Genomic DNA, 24682 nt, shown 5'->3' on the forward strand with positions numbered 1-24682 from the left:
GTTTGAACATTATGGATCTAAATTGCTGATGTTCCGCTACCTCTCTTGCTTATAGGAAGTAGTATTCAAATTCAGATATTAAAATTACACCTTGGCAGGGACCTTGATCTAATTGTTTTTGTGAGGTGCCTACCTCATGTGTGGGTTTAGTACAAATAGAGATAATTACAATACTGTGTCTTGTCTCAATATCTTTTTGGTCTGTCCATGTGAGTAGATAGAAACGAATTCTTCTACTTGCATTATTACACCAGGTGTGACGTAATTTAATCGAGTACTACAGCGTTCTCTGTTCCCTCTGAAAAGTTGGTTTTCACCATAATATTTTGGTTTGCTTGTTTTTTTTTCAACATAGTGGTCAGCAAAGCCTGAACACAGGGTGAGGATTGTGATATGAACTAATGGCTCAGAATATTTAGTTACAGCTGAAGTGTCTGCCCAAAGAAAACATGGTTCAGTCACTTTAGAAGAGCCTGGGAGGGCAGGCTCAGATGCAGAGGATTCTTACTGTAAATGTGTATTGTCACTTTAAATAATAGAAGAACCTGGAGGTTCAGAGGAACAGTTGTGACCACAAAGCAGTGTTAGAGGTTTAACGTGGAAATAGAAGGAATGTCCATGTTGCTGTTTATAGTGATAAGATCAGGATCGTTGAGCAGAAAGGAGGGGCTGCTGGGCTAAGGTTTCTGAAAAGAACGCAACCAGTTCTCAGACATGACTCAGTAAATTACTATCCCGTATTTTAAAAATATTTTGTGTTGCACGTTTTTGTGCAGAGTAGGGGCTCAGTCCTACAAACACATTGATTTGTAAATTAAAATGTAAAAAAGACAGGAGAGATGCCCAGAGATGTTTTTTAATTTGAAGAAATGAGTAAAGTTACTCGTGAGTATATCCATTGATAGAATAGCACAACATACTGGTTCCAGGTTCGGACTGAGAATTATAAAATAAAACTGCATTGCCTCTAAGAGAAAAGGCTAGCGTGTGGGTATTTTTTTATTTTTTTTTAAAGGAAAAAAAAATTCCCTTTTGTTACTAACAATCTTAAATTTTATTGAAGGAGAGCTTGTAAAATTTATTTTCCTTTCCCTCTTTGTGCAGTTTGATTACCTCAGGCGTTTCTCTGTGGAAAACGCTGGCATGGCTGGCTTTGTTTCTGTTTGTCGTGTCCCTTTCTATCTGGTTCTACAGAGCGGCAGTGAAAGTTGGTGACTCCTTTTAAAAGTGGGCAGGCGAAACTTCCATGCAAAGCTCTGCTAGGCTTTGTGAGTCACCGCTGAGTATGCGAGGCTTACCCTGAGGAGACTCCCCTGCACCGCTCCAAATTGGGGTTGCAATGAAAGAGACAGCTTGCATGGAAAGGCTACTGTCCTGAAAACCCTCCCTCGATTTGTAAAACCATCGTCCTTTTCCCAAAGGTGACGCAAACTATTGGGTTAATCTGCTCGACCGACCCTCTTTCTTGGTGCAGGATTAATTTCTTGCTCCTCAACTTGAGACCATGCTGGCTAGAACTGGATCGTGTGGTGCAAGTAGGCATTAAACTGCCACCTCTTTGCTTCCCCTCTTTGCCCCGTAGCTTTACCAATTCATATCCTTTCCCGATGGCCAATGGAGGCTATTTTGCACCATATTGCATGATGGCAGCTTCTTGATGTGTTGAAGTCTGCTAGGAAGCGGTCCACCAAAATGCTGCTCACTCCATTCGTTGGTAACTTCTATAGCCCAGGAAGGTCACAAACAGAAGCATCGCCCTGAATTTATGTAGGAAAGCTCATATGCAGCCTCTCCTTTGACCCTGTTTGGTGGCAGGGTTCGCTTGGTTAGATGGAGTTAATAGCACTTATCCATGACCAGTTTATGTTGCTCAGTTCACGCTTGGAGCCAGGGTAGTCCTGGCTTGCGGCATTTGTTAGCCTATGATGCCTCAGCAAAAAACAAAAACAAAACAGTAGTAGGAAAATGAGTGACATGCCTGTCTCTAGAACTGCCCACCTCTGAGCAAGTCAGTTAATTTCCACTGGCTTTTTAGGAAACTTTACTTACTTGCTGGGAACTTAGAAGTGTTTCCATCTGATATGTTTCCTGCCTTTGTAGTGATAGAAAAAGGTAGTAATCTTGGAGAATGTCAATTGGCTATGTTCCTCTCTACGGGCTCTGTTGCTGGAGTGGCTGTTGTATCCAAACTAGGTATCTCTTGTGGGTCTGTTTGGATGGGATGCCTCCTCACACGCATCTCCTCGGTGGGCTAATAGGAGATAGACGCACGTGTGCAGAGCAGCAAATGTCAGGTTGATTATAGCACCCGTGGGATCCTGGTGTGAGGGGATGGAATGAGGCCTGCTGCACAGAGCCCATGTGGTTTGCCAGAGCTGCAAGCAAGAGCTTCAGGGTGGCTGCTGGGTGGAAGAGCATAAAGACTGGCCTTTGTGTGTCTGCTGACACCAAGTGAAAGCTCCCCGAAGTCTAAAGTAGCCTGTCGTACATGGGGCCCACTGTAGCCCGCTTCGGGCTAAACTCTGCCTCCCCACCTTCACGTCCACTAGAGTACAGCAAGGGAGCCCTTCCCGCTCCGATGGCACCCACGCAGGATCAGCCTTGTCCTAGGCTCTAGAAGTCCAGTTACGTGGGAAGGGAGGGACAGTACTGTCATCGACGCTAGTAATCCCAGAGTAGCATTTCAGGGGCATCTTGTGGCCTCACCCCCCCCCCCCCCCCCATGCACCAGGTTGTCTGAAGGGAGCTCTGCTCTGTAGGTGTAACAAGGGGAGCCTCTCCCCTGGGGCTCTGGGGATGTGCCTTTCAAAGACCCGGCTATTCAGGGCACGGTTACTCGGGCAGTGTGTCTGTTCCTCTTTCCCAGCATGGCTTGGGCGTGTCAGAATCCCAGTGGAGCCTTCAGTCAGCTCTGCTTGTGGTTTCTGTTAAAGCACAGCATGCGTGGGAGACACGTGTAGAGAGACACTAAACATTGGCATCTGCGCAGCCACTGCTGATGGCACCAGAGGCTGTTAAAACAGCTCTGCTGTTTACCCGTCCCATTGGATAGGGAGAAATTGTTTCCTGCCCCATTTCTTGCATCTGCTCCCTGTTGTAATTTGGCCTTGACAGTCATCTGCCATTAGGAGGCCAGTAAATTAGGAGTGATTGTAATCTGGAGCCATAATACCAGAATAATAATCCTATGGGAGAGGACGCTTAGTGCCTTGCTGTTGTTAATTACTTAAGTCTTGTGGCACTTTCAAGAGGCAGGCAATTAAATATGTTTATCCTCATTTTCCAGATGGTAAAAGTGAGAGGCTGAGTGGTTACCTGACCATCCTGGGGCTGCATAAGGAACTGATGCTTTGGGTCTAGCGTGGCTGATGCTCACTTATGTGTATTGGAGCGTCACAATGCTTGTCTTCACTCGAATCATCTACAAAAATGGAGTGGCATGTTAAAGGCGTTTAGGAAGATGCTATGGAATACCCAGAAATGCAGCTAGGAATGAGACAGTAACTCCCTAGAAGCAGTAGAAATGTACAAGACCTATTGAGTAAGAGGATGACAATTTCATTTCATGGCAGTTTTTGAGTTTGTGACATTTGTTTTAGTTCTGTATTGGAACAAAGAAAAAAACTCCCCCTTCCCCCCACAAAGTATCCTTTTCAGTGTGGAAAGGGGCTGTCTCCTGGTAAGGAGGGCACCAGAACAGATTAGATCATGCAGGCCAGCCCCTTCCTTCATGACCAGTACAGTAATATTCTCTCTACAGCACATTCCCCGGTGTTGTGCCCAGTCTCATTTAAATTATTGAGGTCGGGATTTCATATGACTCTCTCTAGGACACGATTCCACAGGGTTATGGATTTTGAACAGATCACTGCCGTTTATCACACTGCTAATGGCTTCTGTGTGTGCAGATTGTCGTTGAGTAAGAAAATCTGGCTATGTCCAGGCAGTAGGACCAGGGTGGGCATGGAGGAACTGCCAAACAACAAGTCATTTCATTTTGCATGTGTCAGCTGACGTGTTCTTCAAGCAAAGTCGCTCCCTGTGTACTGCAAGACATCTGCAAAATATTTTTAAAATGTAAAGAGTTGTGTGACGCACACAGGGGCGTGGGAGCGGTTTGTATTTCTGTGAAGTAGCTTGGGTCCCACGTGACATGCAGGTTAGCAATGCAACTGCCCGATTTTTAGCTGAACGGGAGAGCAAGGGAAGGTATTTAAGAACCCACGTAACTTGTTGGTGCACCAGTTACAGCTGCCCTCAGGCTGCAAAGCACCACACACCCATCTCTTTTCATTAAGAAGGTTCTTAAAATTGAACTGACTTTTTCTAGGTTGAGCCATTCTCCCTGTTTCTCTCTTTCCTCCCTACCTCTGCCCTGCTGATTCTGCTCTCTTTGGGGGATGTGTACCCCTTGGGCAAGAGAAAGGGTGTTACATATGCAAGCGGTAAAATATGGCATACCTATGTCTATTAAACACCAATTGTATGGGTGGGAAATGTAATGACATTGGCTTTTTTTAAACCACAGATTGCTGAAATGGAGGTTGCCAGCTTATGGTAGGCTGGTATGTTAAGCAACCCGGGGCGACTGCCTCTGTTTGGGCCCTTGCTAAATCTCTCTTTCCCCTTTCCCGCGTTGTGACTAGAACATCCGTCTGGCATGGCTTTAATGAACGGTGACGGCTCTTACGAGCACCTCAAGGAGGAGACCAGGCAGAATGGCCACGAGGAGGTTGACCCAGGGGATGATGCAAATGACCAGGAAGTTATCGTCATACAGGACACCGGCTTCACCGTCAAGATCTACGCTCCGGGAATAGAACCTTTTTCCCTGCAGGTGAGCGTCGGTTGAGAACAAGGCGGTTATGAGGGAAAGACCCGGACGGATAAGGTGCTTGTGCCCAGATTGGCTGACCCTTGCTGGCTTGCGTGTTAATCATTTATGCCAGCATATAGCATGACACTTGCAAAGCTAATCTTCAAAGCACTGTTACAAACGCTAACTAATTAATCCTCTCAGCGTATCTGTGTGAGGGAGGAAGGTAGGTCTGGCGTTATCCTGAGAGATGAGGGGGGGGGCGGGAAGAAGAGAGATGTTAAATCACTTTTCCCAGGTGTTGGGGGAAGGCGGGAAAGCAGTATCAGGGCTGGGATTAGAACTGTTTCCGTGAGGTTTCCCTATACCGGCATACATTGCATGGCAAAAGCTAACCAGAAGCCTTCGAGGTTGGTGCCTGCACATCCGACTGTCTCTCCAAATGAGTGAAGGGGAAAGAACAGGTGACTGGCTGGCTGTGTTTTGGCAGAGCTGCACTTGCAGGAAGTCTGTTTAATTTAATAGTGATGCTTAGCCAGCATCTCATGGTCACAGACGCCTTTCCTCCCTGGCTGGCTGTTTTCCCTCTCCCTTCTCACATCGTGCCTGAGGACAATGAGACAGAGCTGCAGAGGAGAAGGCAATGCGAAGGGAAAGAGAGGCGGCTGGACAAGCAAAGGGAGATGTAGTCTTGGAGGCAACCTGTGGAGGCTCAGTTGACAACAAGGAAGGCGTTGTGCACTGGAGCCTGAAACAAATGGGGAGCCAGTGGAGTTTGGGAGATGTGACCATGTCTCAGAGTGCCTATAGGAGTGTGCTGTTTCCCCTCTAGTACCTAGTTGTTAGTCTTCCTACTACCACACCTTCCAACCCTGTCAGTGTGAGCGGTGGCTTTGCTTTGTATGATGGAGCAGCTTTGAGAGCTTCCCCCTCTCTGTTCGTGCACCACCAGGCTTGTTCTCTCCCCTCCGTTCTTGTCCAGCGGCGTTGTGTTGCTGGCTGCGCGCTGCAGGATCCAAGGTTAAAAATTATTCTGGATCCAAGGTCCTGAGCTTGGAGAGGCAACGTGACCTCATGAGAGGCAAAGTCAGGCTGAGCATGTCAGATGGAACAGCCGGCCCTTCTAGCTGCTCAGAGAAGGGCTGCCTTGCCTGACAGGATGAGAAAGGGAGAGATCTGCTCACCTGCCTTCCTCCAGGGCTTTGAGAACTGCTATGAGATGGGGCAGGTTCCTGAGCCTTGCTGCAGTGAAGTGCCAAGGAGGCTGTGGAAAGTGGGTCAGTCACTAGTGGTGGAGGTGGTCTCTGTAAAGGAGGTGCCTTCCACACACCGAGAGGGATGATAATCCATAGTCTCTTTGGGTCCTAGGATTCCAGGTAGATGGTTTGGGGACGGTGCTAAGACGTGTGCAAAAATGTGCTGCGGCCCAGAGTTAAAATGAGTTCCTGCTTGTGGCAGAGTTGTTACAGAAGCTCCCTTTTGTCACAAGAGTTGGGATGAATATATTAGCATGTGACGTCCCCACAGGTCAGGATGAGCTTGGATGGGCTCGGCTGCCATTACCTTTTGGCACTGAAAACAGCCTAGGGAAAGCTTTTTCCCGGAGGTGTCTGAGTCCCTAAATGAAGGAGAAACCGTAACTACCTGTGACCAGCAGAAAATACAGTTAAATGATTTCCTCAGCGCAACCAGATGAACCTGAATAGGACTCCTTTTTCCTTTAATTCCCTTCAGCTGTTAGCTTTAATAGGCTGATAATAGCAGGCTATGCTGTTTACAGCAGCTTATGTAAACCATCCTGGGTCTGCATACCTTGAGAATGGCCTAAATGATGTTTGAAACGTGGCGGAAGGGTTAGAGAGGAGCCTCGGTAGGCCAGTCACTCAAGTCAAGACAGCTTTGTCTGTTGCTCAAGCTGCATGCTTGAAGGCTGAACTTCTCCCCAAAGTGCAGCGTGGCTGTACATGCACAACACGCCATTGTGTGTGCAAAGTAAATTTGATGGGGGAAATAGCAGTCTCGGTTCCTAATTATCCATTTTGCCACTGGCATCCTTAAAAATCTGGCCCCAAATGCTTAATATTCCTGTAATCTTCTCTTGTTCACTATTTTCTAGCCATAAATGCCCAGTGCCCAAGGACAAGGAGGAGGTGGAGCTGAGCGTGTAACTCATTTGGTGTATTTGTTTGTTTTTTTAAGGTCTCTCCTCAAGAGATGGTGCAGGAGATCCACCAAGTGCTGATGGACAGAGAGGACACCTGTCACCGAACCTGCTTCTCTCTGCAGCTGGATGGGAATGTCCTGGATAACTTTGCAGAGCTGAAAACCATTGAAGGGCTGCAGGAGGGGTCGGTGCTGAAAGTGGTTGAAGGCACGTTCTGTAAACGTGGGGGGCGGGGGAACCAGCTGAGTGATAGACAATGAAGCCTCTGGATTGTCTTTCTACAGACTTAGTACCAGTGAGGACATGGTACTTGATTGACTTCTCTGGAGAAGGGGAGGGGCCCTCTCCGTCCCCAATGATCACTTCTTGCTGGCACCTCCTCGCCTTAGCCCTCACTTGTCAGGACCAATCCCATGGCCCATTCAGTCCTAGGCCCTTCTGGTGCCAGGCTGCAAGAAAATCAGTTGGAGGTGGTTCTTGCAACGTGACCCCTTTCCATGGCTGGGAACTGGACTGAGATCGCTCATGCAAGTCACTGAGCATCCGTCAGGCGGCGGATAACTTCCTGTTGCCGCTAGTCTTTGCACCATTAGCCTGCAGGGGAATGGCTAGGTAACCAGCAAACTACCGGGTCCCAGGTAGTATCCGTGAATGGTGAAGTTGATCATATAAAGCAAGTCAGGCCCTGGGAGGGCAGCAATTGCACAGTGGGGGGTACTCCTGTATCCAGTGAGCTTCACCCATGCCAAATATGCCAGGGGAAAATGCCACTTCGTGGCTGCCCCCTCTGCCTAAAGCAGAACACACCAGCAGAACAGTGGAATCCAACTCCATGCTGAGTCGTCTTCCCTGATTATTGGAGTTTGGGCTCTTGGGCTGTACCTGCTTTCCAAGAAAGGCCCTGAAAGCTTACAGATGAGGTCAGGCAGCGTGCGAGACCTTCTTCATGCAGGCAGAGGTGTCTTGTCATGCTTCAGCAACACGCAAGTGGATGGTGATGTAAAATTGCCAGTGGCTCTTCGTACTTGTGCCTCACTTGCTTGTCCTTAGTGAGGGACAAGAACGGCTATAAAATGAGGTGGGCGAAATGAATCCCTGGCTGAGCTCCCTGCGTGTGCGTAGAGACCTTCGAGAGCCACGATGGGTGCAAACTGTTGTGACCCTGAGATTCTCTCTCCCTTCTGATGATCAGAGCCCTACACGGTACGGGAAGCCAGGATACACGTGCGTCACATTCGGGATCTTCTGAAGAGCCTTGACCCGTCCGATGCTTTCAATGGCGTGGACTGCAATTCACTCTCATTCCTGAGCGTCTTCACGGAAGGAGACCTAGGAGGTATGGGACAGAAGGCTTCTCGGGTTTGAGGAACCCCTCCGCTGCAGTGGAAAATGCAGCCGTTTCACCACACAGAGCGCTTAATCAGTTAAAGTGCTTGGTTTAATGTCTAGATGCCCCATATCAGTGGGGCCTAGGGGACAAACTCTCAACACTCCTTTCCTGATATAAATGATTTATTATTAGGTGGCTAGACGCTGTGGAGTCAGGAGTCCTGACTGCTCTTCCTGGTTCTGTCACTGGCTGCAGGCCATTTGATGTGTACTCTGTCTATATATTAGGTGCTTGTGTGGCTTAAATGACTGCAGTATGTCATTTAATGTGTACTCTGTCTATATTAGGTGCTTGTGTGGCTTAAATGACTGCAGTATGTCATTTAATGTGTACTCTGTCTATATTAGGTGCTTGTGTGGCTTAAATGACTGCAATATGTGAGCGCCTCACACACCGTAATGTGTTTTATCCTCACGGGACTCGGTGAGGTAGAGCAGAGCTATTCTCCCCAGGGGTAGAGGGGAACTGAAGCACAGAGGGGTTAAGTGACTAGCCTGCCCTCACACAGGGTGTTTGTGATGGAGCAGGAATTGAATCTGGGTCTCCCAGAGCCCCGGCTAGTGTCCTAACCCCTGGACTATCTTTCCTCTCTGGGATGGGTCTGTTTGCCCATCTGTAACATGAAGGCTTATTAACCCCTCAGGGCATAGTTGGACACACTTTCCCAGGCTCTTACGTGAAGGTGTGCAGTGGGGAGAGTTCTAGGTGGGGGACTGTTTGTCTATTCAAATAGTGGCCAAAACTTTCAAAACCTGGTGCCCAGCGTTAGGATCCCAAGTCTGTATCTGGATAAGCAACGTGAATTTCACAAGTGTTGAGCAGCCAGCCGCACTCATTGAGTTGGGAAGTATCTTAACCCAGGGACGTTGTTGAGCTGCAGTTATATTTAGGTATGGCAGAATTTGATTTTTTTTTCTCCATAATTTTGACAGATAAGATCAATTGTTTATTTTTAAGCTTTTTTAAATTATTTTATTGATCTTAAATGTTGACAGTTACGAGAAATTACGAGGTGGTCAGCCAATAATTATTTAATGACAGTCGACACTGAGATTCAAGAAGGTAAAGTTTTATAAGGGTTCAAACACAAATTTCACCGTCACATGTCAAAATACACAAAGTAAGTGGCCTTAAATCAAATTCTAATGGGTTCTAAAGCCGCATTTTTCTTACTTTGCCTGTCTGTACATTTTGCTTATTACTGACAGAAACATTATTCCATTGGTTAGTGTGCATATGGTGAAATGGATGTTTACTGATGAAAAAATCTAATCCTTCCAAGGCTAGTTATATTCATGCTGGGATGTTTTCACTCTTGAGAAGCGAACCGGAAAGGTGGAGATGGTTGTTTCTGGATACACTAGCTTACAAGGCAGAGGTAACCTTTCAAAGGGTTATAAACATCTAACTCCTTTAGGTCGCTTTGCAAACTCCAGCCTCAATGCTTAATAAAAACCACTCCGTGCTATAATGCTAATGTCAGGCTGGAAGAAGGGAGCAGCTGTCAGTTGTTTGCATAGTGGTCGTAGCTAAAGTGTAGTTCCAACAGTCCAAACAGATGGGGTCAATTCTGGAGGGGGATTCCAGCAATCGAATCCCACATGGAAATATTCTGCACTGCGTGCGACCAGGCAGTCACTGTTCAGTACTCATCTCCTGTCTGTCCGTTTGTTTAGACAGTGGGAAACGGAAGAAGAAAGGTACTGAAATGGAACAAATTGACTGCACCCCTCCTGAACATATCCTGCCAGGTGGCAAAGAAAGACCCCTCTGTGCCCTCCAGCCCCAGAACAGAGACTGGAAGGTAGAGTTCTCTTGCATCTTTGAAGATGGCCATCCGGGCCCCTCTTGAAGGGACACATTCAGGGATTGAAAGTTACATTGAAGTGACCTTTGGGACTTGCTCTGTTGAGTGCTGGACCTGTGCCTGAATAGCTAGCACTGCTAGGCCACCGGCATAAAGTTTAAGGTCCAGTATTTTGCACACAGACTACACAGGATAGGTGGATCACTTTTATAGCAGTGACCCATCATCTTGAAAGGGTTGAGGGAGGAGGGGAGATCTTGCGTTTCTTCCCCTTGCAAATTCTAGGATACTGGGGCTTCAAATTGCTTTAGTCTAATTACACTGGTGCTTCCCATACCTTCCCATTTGGATTCCAACACAGCTTTAGCAGCTGCTGTTTTGAGAACCATTGCGTCAAGGAATCTATGCCTTGTACTGTCTAAAGCCATGGAGGATCTGCTCTTCAACTATGGATAAAGAGCGACGCTCTGATGCTTGGGTGTGAGCTGTAGAATATCCCATGGGCAAGACTTGCAAAGTGCTTAGTGGGCGCGTACTTTCAGGACCACTAACTTGGCAAGCACCGATGCTGGGACTGATGGGGGTGCAGAGGGATGTGTGCACGTGTGTGAGAGAGAGAAAGCTTGCACGAGTGTGTGCATTCTAGCCATGTGAAGTGTGTTGTGAAACTGGGGATCTGGACTGATGGAAGTGCTCGCGTTGTGTGCTTCACAGCCTTTGCAGTGCCTAAAAGTCTTGACCATGAGTGGCTGGAACCCCCCACCTGGCAACCGGAAAATGCACGGAGACCTCATGTATCTGTACATCATCACTGTGGAGGATCGACATGTTAGTATCACTGCGTCCACCAGAGGATTTTACCTGAATCAGTGAGTAAATATGACTGACCTCCTCTTGTTTGCCTTAACTGGCTTAAAATGAAGTGTCTTTGTCTCGGCAGTGAGTAGCCTAATATAACCCTGCATTTATGCAAGATCCTAGGTGTTGCCATTCTGGATCGAGCTATTTGGCCAAGTCTGGTATCCTTCCTCAGCAGTAGATAAGTGCCTGATGCTTTAGAAGAAGGTAACACTTTCCGTGACGCTCCAAGCGAATTGTGCAGTGCAGTTTGAAATGGGAGGCAATTCCTTCCTGACCCCCATGGTGATCATCTTATGCCTTGAAGCATGTGTCTACCCCAGCCTTGCAAAATCTGGCAGTTGACCAGCCCAGGCATGTGTTTTACTTGCCCATCCTTTACCATGACTGTAGATGATAAACAGTGAGGTCAGTGACTAGAGCTTCTAGGTGCTACATTAATGCAAATAATAAATACACGGATTGTGTTGTGCTTGCTGTGAGTGAGTAGAATTTTGCCAGGCTAGCTAATCTCCTTGGCAAATGTAACTGATGGGCTGGAAGATTGTAAGGTCCTAATTCATGGAGGAAACAGTAGTCAGAACTAGAACCAGACCCCCTTCACTAAGGAAGAGAACGTGCAAGTTGAGGGTGTCTGTGTTCTGTTCCCCTTCAGAGGGAGAGTGAGCCACTGAGGCCAATGCAAAGCTAGCTCACAGAAGAAACAATTGAAGAGAAGCTTTTATGGGTGATCTATAGCCCTTGTCAAAATCTGCAGGGTTGGGACTAGGAAAGTAAAAGGTTTAAGCATGTGCATAACTTAACTCCTGTGAGTAAAGTGTCTGATTTTAGGCCATTGGAATGCAGGTGTCGTTGCCCACAGTCTAAATGAACTACTCCTTATAAGAGTTTCCCAGAATGTGGCCTGCAGACCAATAGCTGGTGAACTGTGGCGAGATCTGGTTTGTGTGGTCCTGGTGACTCCACTTTCTCAAATATAACATTCCATTTCTTGTCCGAATATTCCGTGAAAGCTATTTAAAAAAAGCAGCTGCTCTTTGACCAGGAGTGGATCTGGGAGGTGAGTCTTCCCGCTTTGGGAAGGGAGAGCTCTATTAAGAGGTGGTCCATGTGATCAAAACACAGAAGAAGCCCTGCTCTGTGAAATCCACCTTTCAAGCTAGGAAGGGAAAACATAACTGATGGTGGCTAGACTGATTCTAACAACACTTGCTGCCCCATCTATCAGGATGCAGGCTCAAGGATGCTGATTGTGGTTTAAATGGAGGGAGTAGATGACCCTCAACGGAGTCTATTACAGCCTGACTGGTAGAGAACATGTCACAAAGGTCTCTGTTTTGCAAATCTTGTGTCCGTCTTTTTTTTTTTCCCCCCCATCTTGACCCATTTCATACGGTGTGTAAATTAAAAGCTGCCAGAATGCCACCGCCTTATCTTGACAAGAGAGTGATGGTATTATTTCTGCTGTAACAAGAGCTGCTTTCTCTTTGCAGGTCGACAGCATACAATTTTAATCCTAAACCTGCCAATCCGAGTTTTCTCAGTCATTCCCTGGTGGAACTCCTTAACCAGATCAGCCCGACCTTCAAAAGAAATTTCTCAGCTCTGCAGAAGAAACGGTAGCAGCAGTGTTTCCATGTTGAGCTGCCTTGGCTTTTCTGATTGGTCAAATGCCTTGGTGTGAGGTTCAGATGTTGGCTTGCTGTCCAGGGGATTGCATGGTGCTGTCTGGCTCATAAAGCCAGGTGTTGAGTGTAACACTCTTTTCTTCAGTCAGAGCTTGGGGGATGCTTTACTGGAAATTAGATGAAACTTTTCATTTTTGTAGCAAGGATCTCCAGGCTTTTTACAAATGGTATCTCTGTGAGGTATGTAGTGAAATCCTCATTTCAGATGGGGACGCGAAGGTGCGGAGCTAAAGTGATTTGCCCAGGGCTACTCAGCAAATCAGTGACAGAGCTGTGCATGGAACCCAGGAGTCCTGACCCCTAATCCACTTGGTAGCTTTTCCAGAAACCATTAGACCACTTTCCCTGAGAGCATGTAAACATATCAGCATGAGGCCTGCCTTTCGGCTAGAACTCTTAAGTTCCTTGTCACTGCACTGATCAGAAATCTAATGTCTATGCCTGTGTACGAGATTGGATTCCGGGGAGTACATGAGAAAGGGACACCCTTTTTTCTTGGGGCTTTAACCCCAGTAAAAGTGGGACTGGAGGAACAAATGCCCTCAGGAATCTACAGAGCAGAAAGCTTGTCGCGATTGGTGTGTCTAGCCAGGCACCAAAGTGTTAATGAAAAGCAGTACTCAGTTCTGTAACAGTCCTTGATAGATCTTATCAGTGGGCATTCTTGCATGGGCATAAAAAACTAAGACTAAAACCAGTATAATATGAGGGAAAGTATCACACAGTGATTTTGTTTAAAATAACTACTCTCCTGTTCATTACAAACCTGCAAACACACATGCGTGTGAATTTCTTGTAATTCTGTGTAACTTTTTTATTTTTTATTATTACATGCACTAATTGTTTTATAACCTTGTCCTTGCGATAGGGACCCCCTTACTCTGCTCTCAAACAAAACCTTTGGAGAGTCCACTTAATGAACTGCCTGGGCTCTGCAGGATATAAATTGACATGCATGTTCAAAAATCCTGCATCTGGTCTCATTAGGGAGATGAAAATGACACTATACGAAAGCTAGAAATTAGCTGTGGCCTGAAACCCTCCACTGTGACTATCCAACCATTTAAAAAATGATTAGTCTGTTGTCTGTTGAGTCAGAAATGAGTACAGATGGGATTCTGACGCCTGCTGAGAGCAGAGAAGCTATGCAAAAGGCCATTAGGTGAAGCTTGCCTTTTCGCTTCACTGGCAGATACACTATATTTTTATAACAGCAATCCATGTGGGCCAGGGCTTAGCACAGGCATGACCCTAGCTCCAACATAGAGAGCTAGAGTGAATTAACACAGCTGTAAGATTGGGGTGGAGAGAGCTTTCTCCATACAAAGCTAGCTTGGTTCCAAGAACAAGACTGAATAAAAGGTACCAAGCCCAGTTTATTCTCCACGTTGCTGTTGAGCTTTAGGCCAGTTCCGAACGTGGGTCTTGATCAGATGACACTTGTTGAGCTGGCTGTGTTACCTTTATTGGGCTGATGTTGGGTCCTGTTGATGAGCTTTTGTTGGGGAGGAGGAGAATTCTTGTTGTGTTCTCCAAATCTAAAGTCCCCTTCAGTGGAAATAATCTGATAGCTGTGAACTCCTGCCTAGGGTTCAGAGGCATCCCTTTGAAAGGATAGCCACCCCCTTCCAGGTTTACAGTTGGACGGCACCACAGGCAGAGCACGCCATGGACTGCGTGAGGGCAGAAGATGCTTATACGTCAAGGCTGGGCTATGAAGAGCACATACCTGGACAGGTATATCTAGCTGCATGCTGTACTACTGTTGATGATGGTGATGATGCTCTTAATGCCTTTCATAAAGAGAACTGAAAATTGCTTACCAACGGATAACAACCTCCCGGCATCCATGGGAAGCAAGGGGAGAATTAATACTCTCATCTTGCAGGTGGAGGCACAAAGCAGCAAGTGTCCTGTACAAGGTATCTCTCAGACCAGGATCCTGACAATCTAGCTGCCTTCTCCAACCACTAAATTTGCCTCCTGTCCTTCCACCTGATAGAATTATCTTGCAGCTCAGATCATAATATTGCTCTGCACATGGACCTCTCTGGAGAAGTATCTTTTGCAGCGTGTGTGGGGTTTGTTTGTTTGTTTATAAAGGTTTAGGCCCTGATCCTGCAAATACCCATGTTCAACTTCACTCACTGTGAGTAATCCCACTGAAGTCAGGAAACTACAGTGAGTGCACAAAATTAAGCTTCGGCAGAACTCCTTGCAGGATCAGGACCGAAATGACTGGCGAGTCCTCCTTCCTGAGCACTTGGCTTGAAACAGCCCTTAAGGGCTTGGTGGCTGTGGCCCTAAGAATGTTGAAAGTTCCTTGGGGTTGCAAAATATTGGTTCTCTGCCCAGTTGTAATATATTTAAATCTCAGTACACTGGCTGATTAATTCAGCATCGAATTACATCAAACCCTTTGTTGATATTCCAGCTAAGATGCACTGGGTAACTGGAACAATGCAAGGTCTATCACAGCTTGCTGTTTAAATGAACTTTAGCTGTGAGTGTGCTGCTTCTGAGGAATTTCTTTTTAAATGCTCTGCAATTCTGACTTCATTTGCCTTTCTGATCTGGAGTGGGGGGTAGACTCCTGCAAACTAGCTCATAAACTACAAATACCGACCCCACCCCTGTTTCACCTGAGACTTGCCCCTTTCAGACCAGAGACTGGAACGAGGAGTTGCAAACCACACGAGAGCTACCCCGCAAGAATCTGCCAGAGAGGCTGCTGAGAGAACGAGCCATTTTCAAGGTAATCTTGAAGCAGGGGTGGGGGGGGGAGGATTAGACACATATTGTAGGTAATCCATTCCCAGTCCAATTAGAGACCCACCCTGGGTTGACTGAGCTTCGCTGGAGCTTTGTGGTTTAATCTTTATAAGCCCAGATGCTTTGCCTCAGGCATCTAAGATTCAGGCCAGGAGCTTTGTCTTCATCTCTCCCCATCTCCCAAACTGATGGGAGAGACTCGTTCTCCTGATGTCCCTGCTCTGCTCGTGTTGCCAGCAATGACGGAGTCTCCTCCCAGCCCTGTGCTGCTGTTTCGTGCCACACAGCCTTGCTTTGACAGGGCTGGGGCCTGGGGGAGGGAGGGGCATTCAGCAAATGGGGCAGGTCAGGGATTAGCTCCCATTGGCCAGGTATCTTCCCACGGTAGCACCCCAAGGGGCCAGGCTGAAGAAACAGGGGCCAGTCCATAAGGTATTCAGTATCTAAGTATCAGCCAGACTTAAGAGGGTGAAAACCGCTCTCCCGACCGTTGGCTCCTGTGAGGTGGCGGCTGAGGGGATTTCAGGCGGAATGGAGGGCAAGTGCTGGGAGTATGGTGTCAGTGGGCAGCTTGCTCTCTTTACCCAGCTCGCTCCTGCTTTCATGCTTCCCTTCCCGTCCCAACGCACAGGTCCACAGCGACTTCACGGCGGCTGCTACCAGAGGAGCCATGGCTGTCATCGATGGCAACGTCATGGCCATCAATCCCAGCGAGGAGACCAAAATGCAGATGTTCATCTGGAACAACATTTTCTTCAGCCTGGGCTTTGACGTCCGCGACCACTACAAGGACTTCGGGGGGGACGTCGCTGCCTACGTGGCGCCCACCAACGACCTCAACGGGGTGCGGACCTATAACGCGGTGGACGTTGAGGGGCTGTACACATTGGGGACCGTGGTGGTGGATTACCGGGGTTACCGGGTCACTGCACAGTCCATCATTCCAGGGATCTTAGAACGAGAGCAGGAGCAGAGCGTCATCTACGGGTCGATAGACTTCGGCAAGACTATTGTCTCTCACCCCAAGTACCTGGAGCTGCTGGAGAAGACCAGCCGGCCCCTCAAGATCCAGAAACACAAAGTTCTGAATGACAAGAACGAGGAAGTGGAGCTGTGCTCGTCTGTGGAGTGCAAAGGCATCATTGGCAATGATGGACGCCACTATATCCTTGACCTGCTCCGCACCTTCCCCCCCGACCTGAACTTTTTGCCGGTTGAAGGGGAGGAGATGCCGGAAGAATGTAAGAAAATGGGATTTCCCAAGCAGCACAGGCACAAGCTTTGCTGTCTCAGGCAGGAGCTGGTGGACGCCTTTGTAGAGCACAGGTGAGCTCAGCAGAGTTCCCCCCACCCATCCAGCCCTGCTGGGTGATATCAGCACCGGCCGGAATGCATGCAGCATCGTTCCAGAAATGCTGCATCCTAGCAGAACTTCCATTCGCATGCAGCTAATATTTTTTTTCCCCCCTCATCCCCCACCCCGACAGGTGCTGTTATAAAAACTTTCTTGGTGAGAGATTAAAACAGTGGGGCTTCTGAAAGGCCTAGGGGAGAACTGGGGAAGGATGTCTTGGTTTTAATCTCTAGTTCTTTCTCCTTTCCCCAAAAATGCCCTGCACATTCAGTGTCTGGGTAATAAGAGTGGTGCTGCTCCTGTAGCACTAGTCTTCTAAGGATCTCCAAGCACTTTGGACACTCCCTGAGCCCCGTGGAGGCAAGAAAGGGTTATATACATACAGAGATCACGGCAACTGCCCTCTAGGGCGGACCGTAGCAGCTGCATGACACTGCATGGTGTTTACATGAGAGACTGAACAAAAACACCATGTCCTGTGGCAACTGCAAGAGGCTGGGAACTACCTGAGCTGAGGTTAACTCTCCGACTTCTGCATGGCCTCCTGTGGGATATTGAGTTACCACACAGGGTCAGGATCTAGATTTCCCTCGCCGTCTCTGACAGTGCGGCCCTGGCCCTCTTGCCGTGCTGAGACAGTGCTTCAGTGCTGACTCCAGGAGAAACACCACCTGCTGAATCACCAGTCTCCCTTCCTCCTGCAGCGAGGTGTTCCCTTGAGTGCTGCCCCCTCCTTAACTGCTCAGCTTTAGCCCTCCCAGGCCAACAGCACGGGGGTCCTGCCACTCACTGACCCATATAAAGTAGGTAAAACTCCATCTGTTAAGGTCTTAGGGAAGTGCTGCTGCTGTTACAGCAGCCCTGTGCTCCTGGACCTTCTGAGATCAGACATTGGAGATAAAGAGGGACCCCTGAGCCATATCCTGTGGTTAGTGGCAGAAAGCAATGTACTGACTGCGGGGAGTTAATTTCCCAGCATGATGTCTATTGAACAGTGCAGCAGCCCTAACACCAGTAGTGACTGCGCCTCACCAGTGGGCCAATGTCCTGTCTGTCGGTCAAGTGTCGTACTGCTGCACTGTCTGAGATGTAGACTGACATGCCTTGGCAGGGTTCAGATGGTCCATCTTTAGTCCCTGTGATCTTATATCTATCAGAGAAAGAGCAAGCCTTTTGGATTATCCTCTAGTCTGGTTTTCTAGCTCATCGGGATTATTTTGCTGAATGCTGCATTCTTTAGATCTCTCCTTTCCTGTCCTGTAGATATCTCTTATTCATGAAACTGGCTGCTCTGCAGCTGATGCAGCAGAAGGCCAGCAAGCAGGAGAACTTGGGCGTACTGGAGAATGGGGCCTCCGCAGAGAATGGAACAGTGGGAAGCGAGAAATCAGAATCAGATGATGGTAAAATAGAGGAGAACGTGGCTGGATTAGATCAGGTTAAAGAGCTGGCAGAGACCATTGCATCTGATGACGGAACAGGTACCCACTCCCCATGCATCAAAAAAGGGCCACGCTTTTCCTGGTAGCTTTTGGATTGGGTGAGGAATCAGAACGGCTCCAAGTTGGTGGGTCCTAATAAATGAACACGTGCCGTGGCTCAGACCAGAACGCCGTGCCTTCCCCAGTACTAGCACTCGAATATTTACCTGGCACTGTTCAAACACTGGCAAATTAACCCTCATGGCATGCCTGAGCAGGGATTAGCAACCCTGAAACACAGTGGGACTCTGTCAGTGCTGGGATTAGAATGTGGGAATCTGATCTGTGCCCTGTTCAGCCCCCTAGACTGGGCTATCTCATGCACTTTCTCTACCACTGAAAATACAAGAGAGACAAGGTGGGGAGGCAATATCTTTTGTTGGACCAGCTTCTGTTGGTGAGAGAGCCAGGCTTTCGAGCTAGATAGAGCTTTTCTTCAGGTCTGGGACAGGTACTCTGATTGTCACCACTGACTACAAGATCGAACAGAGTTCAGCATAAGTAGGCTCCCAACGCTGCATGCTGAAAACACTGTTGCTCTCTCTAGGACTCTCGTTGCCATGACTGTGTTGTGCACACGGGAGGGTATTTTCAAAGGGGCTTTGGGGGAGAGGCACCTGAATTCCATCCAAAATTAATAGGAATTGTGCTCCCAACTGAAAGTCCCAGTATTGTTGTTGTTTTTTTGCAGTGGAGAGATGCACTCTCAGTACTGAATTCTGTGCCCTTGTCTGGGTTTTGTGGTCTGTATCTGTACCCCAAACAATATTGCACTGCCAAATGCTTTTCAGTGGCCTTTTGCAGAGCAGTGCAGCAACATCACTCCTCCGTAATAAAACTTGCCTCTTACTTTAATGTCCGCTGTGGGCTGTCTTTAGAATCTGCATTACTTTTTTCTAACTCTTTACCAAGTCTCTCTGTCTCTTTCCTTACCCAGTGGATCCCAAAAGCAGAGAGGTGATTCAAAATGCCTGCAAAGCCGTGGGCTCCATCAGTGACACGTCCTTTGACATTCGGTTTAACCCGGATATCTTCTCACCAGGTAGGGGCTCAGAGGGATGGCCTTGAAACTGTTCGGAATAGAGTGTGGACTCCCTTTCTGCTCTTGCACAAGGCATGGGGCAGAAAGATACCATGTAATTGTAATGCTTCGAGCTACCACACGTAGGCTGCCTCAGCTGCCTCCCCGCACTTGCTGGTGGTCTGAAGAATGCTGGCCTGGTACCTGGAGCTGACTCTCCATCATCCCAGCTGCTAGGCACATCAGTGGAGGCAGAGAAACACATTAAACACAATCCTGATGTTGTCCCCATGAGCAATTGCTGTGGCTGTCACATGGCGGCTGTTTGAATCTCCTCAGTGCAGGAAGGAGCAGTTCTCAACCTGACAGTCAGGACCCCAAAGTGGGTCGCGACCCCATTTTAATGATCTGCTCAGGCAGGCTCCTGGGGTCGCGGTGCAGTGAAGTTTGAGAGCCTCTGCTCTAGCAGATCGCAAACCAAACCCGCTGACCTGCTGTAAGCTGATCACAGCTTGTCCATACGAGTCGGGATCCTCGGGTATGTCTGGTGACTAAATTAGATGCTGGAAATGTTTCCTCGGTGCTGTATTATCTCTTTGGGGGTGAGCGTCCTAACCCCATGGCCTGAAACAGGAGCTGCGCATGCGCGGTCGAAAGCAGCAGGATTTGACTCTCTATCTTGGCCTGGAAATAAATGCGGTAGTGTTCAGCTGAAATCCACAAGCACCTTTTTCATGCTGATGGTGAATACGGGGCTGCTGCTGACTCTGCATGGGATGGCAGCTTAAAGAAGGTTATTTTAACCTGAGTCCATCTGATAGAAGGGCTTAAGGAGCCTCTAGTGCTTGCAGAATGTGTTGGTCCTTCTGACAATACATACCCTCTCTCATTTCACTGACTCTTCATTTTAGCCCTGTAAGTGTGCGTGGCACTTCGGAATGTGCCAGACAAAGACAAGAATGAGCGGGTACAGAACGGAGCAAAGCAGCCTGTAACAAACACAGCATGGATCATGGTTATTCCAGCTGGCGTGCTCTGCAGAATTGACAGGTCTTAAAGAGCATCTTTATAACAGGAAAGGGCAAAGCACTTCTGTTTATTGCCACTTGCTCTTGTATATATATTTTGAGAATTAAGGGTTTGTTTTTTTTTCTGTCCTTCCGTTTCTCAGCTCTTCAATTTCCCTCCTAGGTGTTCGTTTCCCTGAGTCCAGCAAAGAGGAAATGCAGGATCAGAAGCAGTTATTAAAGGATGCCGCTGCTTTCTTACTGTCATGCCAAATCCCAGGCTTGGTAAGGCACTGGGGGGTTGTGCTGATCTTCTCCATCAAATCTTGCCTCAGATCTGGCCAGGCAGCGCAGCTGTGCAGTTATTGCTCATCTTAAACAATGGGTGGATTCTCGTGCTGGCAAGTGAAAGTTGTGAAATACAAAGAACAATGTAAACATCTCTGGAGGTGCAAAGAGAAAAGAGGTTTTCTCTTTCACAGCCCCTAGTTTAGAAGGAAAAATGTGCCACGGAACAAAGAACTCAATCAACGGTATTTCCCTACAACCATTTTCTGAAGCTGTAAAATAAACTCTCTTCAGTTATAGTATCATGGAAATTGCAAATGAAACAGACCTATTGGATCACCCCAATCACTATTCCAGCCAGTGCTTCCCTGGCGTGGATTAAACACTGACCACGTCATGTCTGCTACAGGAACTTCTGAAAATGAACTCAATGTGGCAGAGAGAAAGCTGTGTAAATGCAATGCCAAGATGCACTACAAAATACACTGTAATCATAAAATGGAATAGTGAAAATATTCTCTGCCTGCTCACCCTCACGCTGACCCTGCATGTATTGATGGTGACTTAAAAAAACAACCACCCCACAACAACCAATTGGATTTGTGACCTTTCTCTTCTTGCTAGAACTGAAAGGCCTATGGAGGGGGTTACTTTTTAAGAGCTCTTTCTGATTGTTAATGTAAAAAATATCTGACATGACAAGTCTGCCGTTTCCTGTTTTCCTGAAGGCATTTTGGGGGGCAGATTCTTGTGTGCGGTGTGCAGTCATGCGCTCTAATTGAAGGGTAGAGCTGGTGAATCTACAAAGCTCTCTTCTCTCCAAAGTGCTCTTTAGTCACTGAGAGAGAAATAAACAATGAATGAAAATCTCTTCCTGTATCAATTGCTTGGCTTTCACACGCTTCTGATGTCGTCATTTCACTGATTCAGTATGTGTCATAACTCACAACACTCAAAACGCTAGTCTTAAAAAACCCTGAGAAAAATCAACCCTTCCCCCTTATACCAAAGTAAAACAATAAAAAAAGGCACAAGCTCAATTTTTTTTCTTTATTGAATACTTAGTCTACAATGAGCAGCATAACTAGGGATCAAAAATACTACACAACTGTGTGTGTGTATACACACACAGGAGCACGCAAACTAGGGGACAGACACGTAGAGAGCTGCTGTGTACCCACCTCCCACCCATTCTCAATATGTGAAGGTAACTTGCACAAATGTATTTAAAACTCAAGGGGACGCATTTACATTTGCATTATTCATTGTACTTCACGACTTCCATTTGCCAGCCAGCACTAGAAACCGGTACCTCTTAACTCGCCCCGCCCCGGCCTCTCTCCCCAGCCCAACCCTACTTCCTTTATTTGTAGAGAGCATGGGAAATGTGGTAGTTCTTTCCTTCAGCAGCCAGGAGGGGAGATCATCTCTTGTTTCTCCCTGTTCCTTAGTTGGTAGGTTCCTGCTTGCAGGAGGTTGGGTAAACGGCTCCAGACCGGGTGGATTTGCACAGCATTCCCTGATACAGCTGTGCTTCTCCAGCCATGGTCATGCATGTTCTGTGCCTGGATTCCAGGCAGAGGAAGGGAGGACACTTATCAGATGTGTGGAGCTCCTGAGAATCCTGTTTGGGGCAAGAGTTCCTAGGAGCCCCAGTCAAGAATTGGGGCCCTATGCATTACAACCCTTGCCCCAAAAAGATCTGAAACATAGAGCCCAGTCTGAGCAAGGGACCAGCTTTTCAGAGGGGGCGCAGCCCTCAGTGAGGACCACGAGAGCTAGCGGGTGCTGGGCACATTTGAATATCTGGCTCAAAGTGCCCCGTTTCTGGCCGGTGGCTCCTTTCCCCTAAGCTCCATGTGCTCTGCAGGTGAAAGACTGCCTGGACCACACCATGCTCCCGATGGATGGTGCTACGTTAGCAGAGGCCATGCACCAGAGAGGCATCAACATGCGCTACCTAGGCAAAGTCGTCGACTTCATCGCCAAGACCCCCGCCCGCCCACAGCTGGATCACATCTATGTAAGCGGCGGGTTTCGTTTCTGATTGTCGCTTCAGCTGCTGCTGGGATAATTGGGGCCTGGCCACATTCCAACTCGGCTAATTGCATTCTGTCAGCCTCCATGTAATAATAAACAGCCAGGCTTTGAAACTACACGAAAAAGCCTTTGATTGCAGGGGTTGAAGGTTTTACTCCTATATTTCTGTTTTAATTCGGGCTAGGGAGGGGTAGGTGCCTTGAGGGTCCGTAAAGCACTTTGGGGTAAAAGGCATTGCTGATCGGTCCGAGACAGCCTGCGTTTTTCTGGCCATGCAGTGACCCACAGGGGCCCTGGATTGAATGGAAAAGATGTTACTTGTGCTTGGTCAGGGGATTACGCTGGGGCCTGATTCTGCCACCCTGGCTCACATAGAGTAGTGAGTACCATTGCAGAGTTGGGCCCTTTGTCAATATGGATCAAAATGCATCAAAAAGCAAAATGTGTGTGGTGTGTGTTTTTTTTCCCTCTGTTGACTAATATTCTTAGTCCCTGTTCTCTATTCCTCTGGGTAGAAAATTGGAATCAGCGAATTGATCACTCGATCAGCCAAACACATCTTCAAGACATACCTTCAGGTACGAGCGGCTATATAAACTCTCGCCATGTGAGGGTCTCGTTAACAGGTTTTCAGAAATAGAAGCTGTTTAAATCTGTATTCTCATTAGCTAGTTCATGGATGTTGCCTAGCAACTGGAAGTAAAATCTCATTAGGCCTAATATAGGTAGAGACCTGGATCCAAGAGAAAACAAGTTTCCACTTGAAGGAAGCACTCCCAGCGGATTATTATTCATGCTTTTCTTCCCCAGAATTTCACTGATTACACTGAAGGCTTTTAAGAGTGAAATCACAGCTTGTCTTACCTGTAAAACACTTACTCTGCTTAAGCAAACAGCAGTGCTTTTGACCTCCAAGGATGCTTGTTTATTACATGAACTCTAGGACATGGAGCAATGCATCGTTCCAGAAGCAAGGAAATCTGTTATAAGAATTCTGCATTATAATCTCCACATCCCCAGTAATTGTTCATTCTCCCAACCCCGCCCCTTTTTGGAGTTTTTATTGAAACTGTGCATGACTTTGTGTGTGGCACTTCATGCATGTTTGTTCTGTTGCTCTGAAACGCACTGTCCTGGCGGAGCTTGCCTCTGTCTCGTTGGGCACCACAATGGTATTTGTCGTACAGATGGGACTGGATTTCCATTAGAGTTGGGTCAGATTGATGCATGTGTAACGCAGAAAAGGTTCCGCAACTGACTTGCAGTATTTTGCTACAGGGCGTGGAGTTGTCTGGTTTATCGGCAGCCATCAGTCACTTCCTCAATTGCTTCCTAAGCTCCTTCCTGAATCCAGTTGCCCATCTCCCTGCTGATGAGCTGGTCTCCAAGAAGAAGAATAAGAAAAGGAAAAACAGGAACCTTGGAAATGCTGATAACACTGCCTGGGCCAGCATGACCCCCCAGGAGCTTTGGAAGAATATTTGTTCCGAGGCAAAGAACTACTTTGATTTTCATCTTGAATGGTAAGTAGAATGATTTATCGTCACTTTCCCTTCCTTTTGCCCGATTTCTCTTTCTCCTCAGTAGCTGTATTACGAAGGGTGCCTGTGTTATAAAATCCCTTAAGCACTGGAATCAGACTTTAAAAAGGCTTAAGTAGCAGATGGAGAGGTGGTGGGGTGGGGTAGGGTTGAATTAGGATTACAGGTGAAATTTTAAATGAAATCAAATGCATGAGGCAACGATATCCCAGAAGGTTGATTCAGACCGGCACAAGCTGCAGAGGAGATAGTGTGAAGGATAGAAGAGGGGACAAGTATCCAGTCTGAGATGAGCGTTGGCAGAGAGGGGAGTAGAGATTTCATGGCCATGAGTTAGGCGGGTGTGAAATCTGTGGATGTTCCTAGAACAAGGACAGATCTTAGCCAGCCTCTGAAATGAAGAGGTTGCCGGTGATGTAAGAGGAGGAAGACACTAACGGATATTACCAATGAAT

General features: G+C 47.4%; 1 protein-coding gene across 2 annotated transcripts in view; it reads left to right on the forward strand.

The window, feature by feature from the left end:
- Positions 1-24682, forward strand: part of CLUH (clustered mitochondria homolog) — a 54752-nt gene that overhangs the window by 16761 nt on the left and 13309 nt on the right. For both annotated transcript variants that reach the window (XM_050929141.1, XM_050929140.1), the window contains exons 2-16: positions 4647-4837; positions 7016-7187; positions 8173-8316; positions 10047-10174; positions 10892-11046; positions 12529-12654; positions 14313-14460; positions 15386-15478; positions 16127-16821; positions 18113-18330; positions 19268-19372; positions 20543-20643; positions 22517-22669; positions 23202-23264; positions 23965-24209. In XM_050929141.1, coding sequence (XP_050785098.1) covers positions 4647-4837; positions 7016-7187; positions 8173-8316; positions 10047-10174; positions 10892-11046; positions 12529-12654; positions 14313-14460; positions 15386-15478; positions 16127-16821; positions 18113-18330; positions 19268-19372; positions 20543-20643; positions 22517-22669; positions 23202-23264; positions 23965-24209 — 2737 coding nt within the window. The remainder of the gene's footprint in view (positions 1-4646; positions 4838-7015; positions 7188-8172; positions 8317-10046; positions 10175-10891; positions 11047-12528; positions 12655-14312; positions 14461-15385; positions 15479-16126; positions 16822-18112; positions 18331-19267; positions 19373-20542; positions 20644-22516; positions 22670-23201; positions 23265-23964; positions 24210-24682) is intronic.

The sequence above is a fragment of the Gopherus flavomarginatus genome, chromosome 19 (assembly GCF_025201925.1).
Source record: "Gopherus flavomarginatus isolate rGopFla2 chromosome 19, rGopFla2.mat.asm, whole genome shotgun sequence".
Classification (NCBI taxonomy): Eukaryota; Metazoa; Chordata; order Testudines; family Testudinidae; genus Gopherus; species Gopherus flavomarginatus.